Source organism: Emiliania huxleyi (assembly GCF_000372725.1).
Source record: "Emiliania huxleyi CCMP1516 chromosome Unknown EMIHUscaffold_164, whole genome shotgun sequence".
NCBI classification, from domain to species: Eukaryota; Haptophyta; order Isochrysidales; family Noelaerhabdaceae; genus Emiliania; species Emiliania huxleyi.
This window is the reverse complement of record NW_005200941.1, coordinates 172701-182045: the sequence shown is the minus strand read 5'-3', so window position 1 is coordinate 182045 and position 9345 is coordinate 172701. Positions and strand designations below refer to the sequence as shown.

The 9345-nt window shown below is 63.6% G+C and overlaps 1 protein-coding gene across 1 annotated transcript; it reads right to left on the bottom strand.

The window, feature by feature from the left end:
- Positions 1-3917: 3917 nt before the first annotated feature.
- EMIHUDRAFT_230507 (hypothetical protein) lies at positions 3918-7618 on the bottom strand (the record flags this gene model as incomplete). Its single annotated transcript, XM_005785088.1, has 5 exons — positions 3918-5333; positions 5433-6322; positions 6387-6702; positions 7004-7182; positions 7384-7618. The coding sequence occupies 5 exons, from the start codon at positions 7616-7618 to the stop codon at positions 3918-3920; spliced, it is 3036 nt and encodes a 1011-aa protein (XP_005785145.1).
- Between the last annotated feature and the right edge of the window lie 1727 nt (positions 7619-9345).

Genomic DNA, 9345 nt, shown 5'->3' with positions numbered 1-9345 from the left:
GGCGTGTGAAGCAGGCTCTGCGGTGCTAGTCTCGGACCTCCCGCCGCACTTCTCGCCCTCCGACCTGCAGACGGCCTTCTCGCGCTTCGGCACCATCACCTTCTGCGAGCTCGAGACGGGATCGTCCTCGGGGCGAGATGTAGCCGAGATACGGCCGAGATACGGCCGAGGGATGGCCGAGATACACCATCGCGGAGGAGCAGCCGAGATGAAGCCGAGACGCCCCCCCCCCCCCCCTCCCCCCTCCTTTCCTCCCTCCCTTCCTGCGCCTGCCGCCTAGCCGTGTCCAGGGCGGCCGGGCTGTCTTCTGAGCCCCTGCGGCTGGTTGCTCACAGGCCCGTCGGCTTCGACTCGCCCCTCTCGGGGCTCCGCGCCGCAAACACCATGAACTGGTCGGCGGTGGGGGACTCGACTTTGCAGGGGGTCGCGCATCCTCCCCTACCCCCACGGTACCCGAACCCACCCTCCCCTGCCCCCATGGTACCCGAACCCGCCCTCCCCTCCTGCAGGTGGTCGGACTGCCGTACCTCCCGGCCTCCGCTTGAGGCTGCGAGCCCCGCGCGCGGCCAGCTGCCGGCCGCCCCCCCGCGCGCCTCGTGTTTGCTCCCCCCTTCTCGCGCCCGGGGGTCGGTCCGGCGCTGTCGCCGCCGCGGGACATCGCGCCTTCCGCCGGCTGCCATCTTGTGATGTGCGCGATGACTACTCGAGCTGCGCCGAGGGCGCTCGCCGGCCGCGCGCCCCGCTTGGGTGCGCGCGCGTCCGCCGCGCGATCGCCGCTCTCCCGCGGACTCTCTGGCTCCATGCCGTGTTGCGCTCCACCAGCTCACCACAAACTCTCTTTCTGGGACTCCTGTGTCGCGCTAGCCGTGGGGTTACTCCCCCCGGCGGCGCCCCATGTCCACTGGATCACCTATTTATGTGACCGCAACCAGTCCTGTGTCTTCCGTGCATTCCGTTTTGTCCCGTGTCGTTCTCTGATCGTCCGTCGCGGTGTGCTGATGTGCATGCTTTGTACGTGGGTTCCTCCGTCGGCATGTGAGTAGAGGAGCGCACTGTTGTGCGCCGACAGCAGTCGTGTGTGCGTGTTTCCCCCCCTCCCCCGTTCTAAGTACTTTTTCGTTGGTTATTAAGGTATACACCGCGTCGGAGCCGCACAGGCCCGGGTCGGGTCCCGAGCGACTCGCGTGTCCGTGTGCGCCTCTGGGGGGGCGCGGGGGCCCCCGGAGGCACCGTGCGCCGCGCAGCAGTGCGGAAACGGGGCCCCGCGGCGCTCATACTCGCTCATACTACCGACTTCCCGAATGATCACGGTTGATCAGAGGGCGCAGATTTAGAGAGATCTCGAGGACAGGAGTTAAGGCAGTCGATAAATATTGAATATATTGCTGCAATAGTTACAGAGGCGATCAACATCAATATATAATATATATTGCAATAGTTAGAGGAGAGGCTGGGCCTGGGCTGGTCAGGACCGTCAGGTTGCACTCAACATATCAATATATCCAGCGGTGGCGGTCCATCCCGGGCTTGAAAAATGGCTCTAATAAATCGTTCAAAACGGGCCCAAATCGCTTCAAAATCGCTTAAATCGCATTAAAATCGCTGTGAACTCGCGATTTTTTTGATTTCAGCCCACATCTAGGCGATGTTTGGGACAAATGTCGACATTTGGTGCGCTTGGAGGTTAAAATCAGCGATCGATATGTCAATATATTGTCAATAGTTAGAGGGGATGCTGTCAATAACCCCTAAACGGCTACCGAAACGGGGTGCCCGGAAGGGCGATATCACGGCGGCCTAAATGTGCCTCCGTGCGCTCGCCACATACCCCCTGCTGCCCGAGGGCCGTGTTAGCACTTTATTGGGTACATACAGAGGCGATGGGAAGCCACCACATTCCCTTCAAATTTTCCGCCACAGAGCTCCGGAGCGCGCTCTGCACGAGCTCCTGGGACGCGGTTTCGTCTTTCGATCCCAGACGGTCGTCGCACGTCGGCGCCCCAGTGAGGTCCGCCGTCATAGCTGTAGCACGCTACTAGACACACTGCCTCCAAGTTGAGCGGTGGAAAATTGTGACCACCCCGAAGCCACGCACCGAAGCGCCGGCGTCCCTCTGGCATTCTGCCACCGACAGCAACACGCCTTTGATCACCGGCTGCTTGCGCTCCGCATACTCTCCAGAAGCTGTTGGTTGTGTGGCTGGTTCTACTTCTATCAGCCTTCTTCTTGCACAATGTTGCCGTTGAGCTACGAGGCTGCAACCCGTCGTCATTTGAGTTTGCTGCCAGCCACACACAGCGCGTTCCTGCTGCACGACGAATGTGGTTGGACAGGTGTGAACAACACCTCGTGGGGGCGGCACCGCAGGCGTCCATTGAGGGGTCCAGGTGATAGCCCTGGGCGGGCAATCCATGCGCCTAGTTGGACTTCAGATCGCCCGATCGCGTCCCGGTGAACTGACGTCGGATTTGTGACGCCGCCGCACCGCGCCGCGGCCGGGGGCCCTCCGGAGGCTGAGGATGGCCGTGGCGGACCGAGACGAGCTCTGGGAGGTAAAGTGTCAGTGTATATATTGTAGAGGCTGATCATGTGCACAATATCTCTCACTCTAGCTAAGCCTGGGGAGGCTATTCTGGGCGTCCACACGGCTTGCACCGGTGACCCTCGCGACAAAGCGAGCGCGTCCGGCAGAGCGACTGAAGAATCGAAGACAGAGTCACAAATCCCGCTTGTTGTGCATGTTTTGAGGTCGGACAGTGCTGCTGTCTTCTCCACGCAGCAGCCGACGCCACCAGGCCTCGGTAGCTGAGCAGCAGGAGCCTCCTCGCTGCTGGCAGAGTTGCGCCTCTGTTTGCCGCCGCTAAGAGATCGCTGTTGCGGGAATCCAGGGAATCTAAAGGAATCTAGAATCTGTGGGTCCGAGATTCGATCTGGGACCTGAGCCGCTCGGGACCAGCTGCACATGACCCGGGGCCACTGCCATGTCGCAGACGACTGCTGGATCGGACGTCGCTCCGATATCAATAGTTACAGGAGCGAGAATCGAGAACAGGAGTACACACAGATATAGACCCTCCAACCATCAGAAAACTCCGACCTGATCGGTCGTACTGACCGCCGACAGAGATCAGAAATGGTTGGGTAGTAGGGCTAGAGGGTTGCTCTACACTCAGCCTCTGCAGCGAGCGAGCGCTCAACTTAGCCCCCGCACGGAGCCGGGCTCAGACTTAGACGCTGCCTGTATGCCGGCATTACTCTGTATGGTCGGGGGCCATGAACTTAGACGACATAAGGCCAACTCCGGGTAAAACCCGGGTATACCTGCAAAAGTCCAGGTTTACCCGAAAAATACCTGGACGCGTCCCGACCAACGTATGCCGCACACGACGCCATATCGCCTTCTCCCAGGGCCAGTGCGCTACTTGCGGCGCGCAATTCCTGCTCAAGTACGCGCACCGTACCATGTGCTGCCGCTATGCGTGCCGTAAGGCGGCTGCGGCGTAGCGGCGGGCGCGGCATGCTGATGGCAGTGCGGACGATGCGGTTGCGATGTGTTCTGCTTCAAGATCGTGGCGGTGCTCTGGCATGGATATGCACTTCTGTGATCCCAATCAGCTCATCGCAACGAAGCAGCGCAACAAGCTGGCTGCTGCCAACAAGGTCCTATGCTTCCTACCTTCACGCGCGGATCGTTCAAAGAGGACCAGCATACACAGGCTTCTCTGACATGCGTTTGTTTGAGCTTGAGGCTGTTTGTGAGAAAACGAGAATCGAAGGGGAGGATGCTGAGCGGCGATTGCTGAGGCATGAGTACCCTGCTGAAACAATAAAAAAAGAATTGTTAAAATACAAGCCTCTCTCAATAAAAAAGAAAACACGTGTCCAGAATGTACAAGACTGTCCGATTTCATGCACCTCTAATCCATCTTGAGCCTGAACCCTTCCCGCCCGCTCACCGCATCTCGAATCACTCCCTTCCCCTCGGCGCCCAAACTGTTTAAGCGGAGGTCGATGTTTTTCAGCACCCCGCTGCCCGACACGTACTCGGCGATCTCTGCGGCGCCAGTTAGGCCGATGCTGCAGCGACTCAAGCCCAGCGAGGTGAGTTTGTTGCGCTGCCGCTCGACGCGCACGATGCCGAGGGCCGCCTCCTGGGTCAAGAAGTTGTAGCTCACGTCCAAGGAGGTCAATACCCCGTTGACACGAAGAGCGGAGGCCAGCGCAGCGGCGCCCTCGTCGCCGATGTGGTTGCCCATGAGTACAAGGTTGGTCATCACCGCGTTGCCCTGCAGAGCCTCGGCGATCGCGGTGGCGCCGGTGGGGCCGATGTCGTTATAGCATAGCACAAGGGTGGTCAGCACCTCATTGCCGCGCAGCGCCTCGGCGATCGCAGTGGCGCCCTCGTCGCCAATCTCGTTCCCGTAGAGGTTCAAATTGGTCAGAACCCCATTGACCGAGAGACCCGCCGCAACGACGGCAGCCGAACCGGGTCCGAGTTTCTTGCTCGACAAGTCGAGCGACGTCACTGCCTCGCGCCCGTTGAGCTGCAGCGGGTTGAGCGGCATCGCCCCATCCTCGCCCACGCTCAGCGCAACGAGCGAGCGCGTCGTCCGCACCACGCCTAGCACCGCCTCCCGCACGCGGCCGCACGCCTTGCCCCAGTCAAGCTTCAGCGACGTCAGCGCCGACGGCTCCGACTTCATCCACGCGACCACCGTGCCCACCATCTCGTCATCGACCAGCTTCAGGTTGCCGTCGTCCTCCTCGTCCTCGGAATCCCACCCGTCCTCGGAGTCGCGGGTCACGCCCACGACCATCTCGCGCCCCTGGTAGACCACCTTAGCCCCGACCTCCTTGGACTCGCCCTCAACCTCGCTCGCCGTGATCCAGCCGGTGGTTCCAAGGGGGAACCCCGTCAAATCGACGCTGCTGGCCTGCAGCGGCAATACCGTATCCATCGCCGCGGCAAGCCCGCCGCCGCCGCCGTGCTGCATCGTCGCCGCGAGCACCGCCGCGCGCTTCACCTTGAGCGCGTCGCCCACCGCCGCTTGGAAGCGCGGGTCAGAGTTGTACGCCTCAGCCTCGTCACCGAGCGGCGCCTCGAGCCGCTTGTCCGCCGCGCCTCCGGCGTCCGCGCATCGCTCGAGGCCGAGGTGGGCGCGCACTAGTTGCGCCGCCTCCTCTGCTGCCCCCCCCGCCACCCCGCGGCGCACCTCGGCCGCCATCTGCGCGCCCATGTCGGTGAGCAGCTTCTTACGCTTGCCCGCCACCTGCTCGAGCGTGAGCGAGGCCATGTTGATGGAGAAGCTGCACTGGACGACGAGCGTGCTGCCCTCCACGCCCGTCAAACGCACCTGCAGGTGTCAGGAAGCGGGGGGGGGGGGGGGCGATGGAGGAGAAGAGCGGGCGAGGGAGTCGGAGGGTTGGCGCACCTGCAGGCCCATGAGCGGCGGCAGCAGCGTCTCCTTCTCGTGCGGGTACTGCGAGAGCCACGAGACGTCGGCGCCGCGGTCGATCATGCCCATCACGAGCTCGAGCACCGTCGACGCCTTGCCCTCCGCGTAGTGCACCGCCTGCGCGCGGTCGGTGGTGGTCGACGAGAAGCCGTACTCGACGCCGCCGCGGAAGCCGAACGCGTCCGGCTTGAAGAAGGCTTCCGGGAGCGTGGCGCCCGCCCAGCCGCGGTAGAGCGGCGTGATCCTGGTCAGCGGCGACAGCTTGACGATGATTGAGTTGATCGCGTGGATGGTGGTCGAGTACTGGTTGTGCCACGTCCAGCGCACCGCGGCCGGCTCGCCTTTGCCCGCCGCCGTCGCAGCCCACTCGCCGAGGTGAAGCCAGCCGCACTTCTTCTGCAGAAAGGGCACCTCCTCCATCGAGGCGTACTCCAGCAGCACAGCGCCGTCGCGATCGCGCGCTGAGTTGAAGCGAAGGACGGCGTTGTACTTCTCGTACATCGGCCCCGTGTAAAGCCGGCCGGCGACGAGCTCCTCCTTGATGAGCGGCGCCTGCCCCGCCTCAACGAGCCTCGGGTTCATCTCGTCCGCCATCTTCTTCTCGTAGACCAAGAGCGGCTCCGGCTTGCGGCACCACTCGCGGTGAGCCGTGCGGAAGTCGCCGCCGCGCTCTGCGTAGGGGCTGTCCTGGTCCTCGATCACGGGCGCGACGACGAACTCCCACTCGAGCTTGGAGGTCGCGCCCTCGATGCCGTTTGAGGTGTCGAACGGCTCGTCCGCATCCTTCAGTGTGCAGTGCTCCGTCTCCATGGCCTTGAGGAGCGAGCCCTCCACCATAAGCGGCGGCCCGATGATCTTCTCGAGGCCTGCTCACCGGTCAGGGGACGGGGGGCGGCCGGTGAGAGAGGGCGGGTAGGATAGGCAAGCTACTGGCGTGCAGCACGCCTCCGTAGAACTGCTCGACGCCGCCGAAGCCCATCTCGAACGTGTCGCCCTCCGCGGCGAACTTGGCGTTCAGCGCCGCCCCAGTCGCTGCGCGTTGGTCGCGCAGCTTCTCAATGGCGGACCAGAGGGTCTCGGCGATCGCCTCACTCAGCTTCACCGCCTCGAGCTTCTCCTGGAGGTCGGCGAGCGAGAGGCTGAGCACGTACTTGAACGGGTCTGTGGTTCCGGGCGGCTCTTTTAGCGCCTCGGCCACCACCTTGGCGAGGGCGAGGGAGTCCACCCAGCCGGCGACGCCCCACTCCTCGGCGTGCTCCGCCTCGACCTGAGAGGAGTGGAGAGAGGGAGGGGGTAAGGCGGAGGTGGAGAGGGTGGCGTGGCGGCAAGAAAAGAGGGAGGCAGACGCAGACACGGCGGCGGAGGAGAGGGAGGCGGCGGTGGAGAGAGGGATATGCATAGGGCGGCGGCGGCGGAGGAGAGGGAGGCGGCGGCGGACGCGGCGGCGGTGTGTGGGTGGGGGCGGTGGCGCGGTGGCGCGAAGGCGGCGGTGCGGGGAATGCGTCGGCCTTGCCGTCGCGCGAAGTGGTGGCACTCGGCGTGCTGACGTTGCTGAGCTGGTCCTTGAGCGACGGCTTCTCGTCCTGCTTAAGCGACTGGTTTTTCTCCTTGAGCGACTGGTTATTGAGCGACTGGATCTCCTCCTTGAGCAGCTTGTTCTCGTCCCTGAGCTTGCGCAGCTCCGTCTCGTTGTTCTTGGAGGCGGTGCAGCCCACTTGAGCATCTCCTGCACCGCCGGGGAGAGTGCGACTGTGAGTAGGCATCGGGATGCGAACGGTGGCCGGGTCGCGCGCGAGGGATGGTGGTGGAATGGGAGGTGCGGCTGAGGCAGGCGGGAGCGGTGCGTGGGTGACAGAGCGCGCGGGGCGGCAGCGGTGCCAGAGGCGGTGGTGGCGGGTGGCAGAGGCAGCGGGCCGGAAAGGACAACCTGCAAAGTCGTCCTGAGGACCGTCCTCCTGCTCTGCTTGCGCGGCGGAGAGAGCGGCCGCTCTCTCCTCGAGGCTGGTCCCACGCAACAATTCGAGCGCGACGGCAGCGCACGGGTCCTTTGGCTGCTCGGCCAGCGCCTTGCCGACCGCCGTGCGAAGGCGTTGCTCGAGCGTTCTGCGCCAGCAGGACAGGTACTCCTCCGCGGAGGTTGCGGTAGCGGCGCTGTTCGGCATCACGTACTACTCCTTGGGCGTCGGTGGCCTTCACAGAGGTGGCGTCAGCGATCTGCTCAACAGCGCTCAACAGCGGCTCTGCTCAACAGCGGCTCCTGCTCGCGGCTCGGATGAGGCAGTCACGCTCGAGAAGAAATTCTTCAAAACACCCGTCCTGCGTCCCCTAAAAGCTAGCGCAGGGAGGACAGATTCCCAATCTCTTTGGTGAGCCGTCGGTGTGCGTGCGCGCTCTCGCAGGCGGGTCGCTGTCGCCGCTCGCTCGCTACCTTGGCGGAGAGCACGGGATTGGCGCGCTCTGGCACTAACGAGGGCGGGGAACACTACTGGACGCATACGATAAAAAGAAAAGGAGAGCGGATCAAACCCAAGGCCTGTGGCGCGTCTCAAGCGCAATCGTGAGCCGCGCCCGACCCAACTCGATTGTGCTCACGATTGACTCTTTGCGAAGCACCTCGGCTCTGACAAATGAGGCCGGCGTTTCCGCCGCCGAGGAGAAGCTGGATCACGGCCAGACGCACAGCCACGCCCGACAAGGATGACGACGGGATCGACGAGATCTCAGACAGGACTCGCCGTGCCAGCATGTACCGCGCTAGCAGCTTCATTCAGCCCTTGCCGAAGCAGCAGTCGTCGGCACCGCACAGGCTGGCTCGTGAGAGCGATCGCTATTACTTGACTGAGCGTTTCCCACTGGCGGCAGTGAGTCGGTCGCACGTCGACGACGAGCACGTCCCATGGGCACAGCCCTTTCCTGGCTATGCTCCAGCCAACTCCGGCTTTGAGCTCGCAGCAGGTCGTCGCGCAGGCCTCAATCTCAATCCTGGAAAGGGCCTCAAAGAGGAGCAGGTCCTCGCAGCAGGCCTCAATCCTGGAGGCCGCACCGGGCTGACGGGTGGCTGGGACGCGTCCACAGTCGCAGGGGCGAACTACGCGGTCGATCCCATCATCACCCGCTTCCAGCCGGGGTCGGACAAGCGCAGGCTCCAGCTGCTCGCGGTGCTGCATAAAGACGGCAAGGAGTGGGCCGTCCCGGGCGCGAGGCTGAGGGGTTTGCCGGGCGGAGGCTGGGAGCGCGACATCGACGCGATGGAGCGTGGGCTTCACGAGAAGGGCGTCGACAACGTCAATCTCGACAAAGGCGGCAAGCCGGTCTTTCGTGGCTACGTCGACGACGCCCGCAACACCGACGACGCGTGGATCGAGACAGCTGTGCGACATTACCACCTGGACGACCTCGGGAAGGGCGAGATCCAAAGCCCGGGCGTGAGGTGGGTGGACATATCGCCTGAGGTGCCAATCTACCAGCCGCACTGCGCCTGGGTGTACCACGTCGCCGACGAGATGCTCAAGGTGCCACAAATCGAGCGGCAGATGCGCGGCCTGTCCTTGAAGTTTGTCTTTCGGCCCGTGCCGGCGCTCGGGAGCGACCCCGAGACGCTGCGGCTCATTGGCAGGTCCTCGGGGAGCGAGATGTCCCGCAACATCGTCGTCAACACGGTGCGAATAGTAGCGGCGACGACGTAGCAACGGCTAGCCAGAGGGAGCTACGGACGCGCAGTAGCGGCGAAACGCACTACTTTCTCCTTATCGCCGTTCCTCTAGCAGGCCGAGATCTTCAGCGTCTACGCTATCGACCTCCGGCTGAGCTCGCTCCAGCTGCGCGACGGGGTTCGCGCGCTGTTATCCTCCAACGGTGGGAATAGCCAGCAGTGGGTGCGATGCCGATG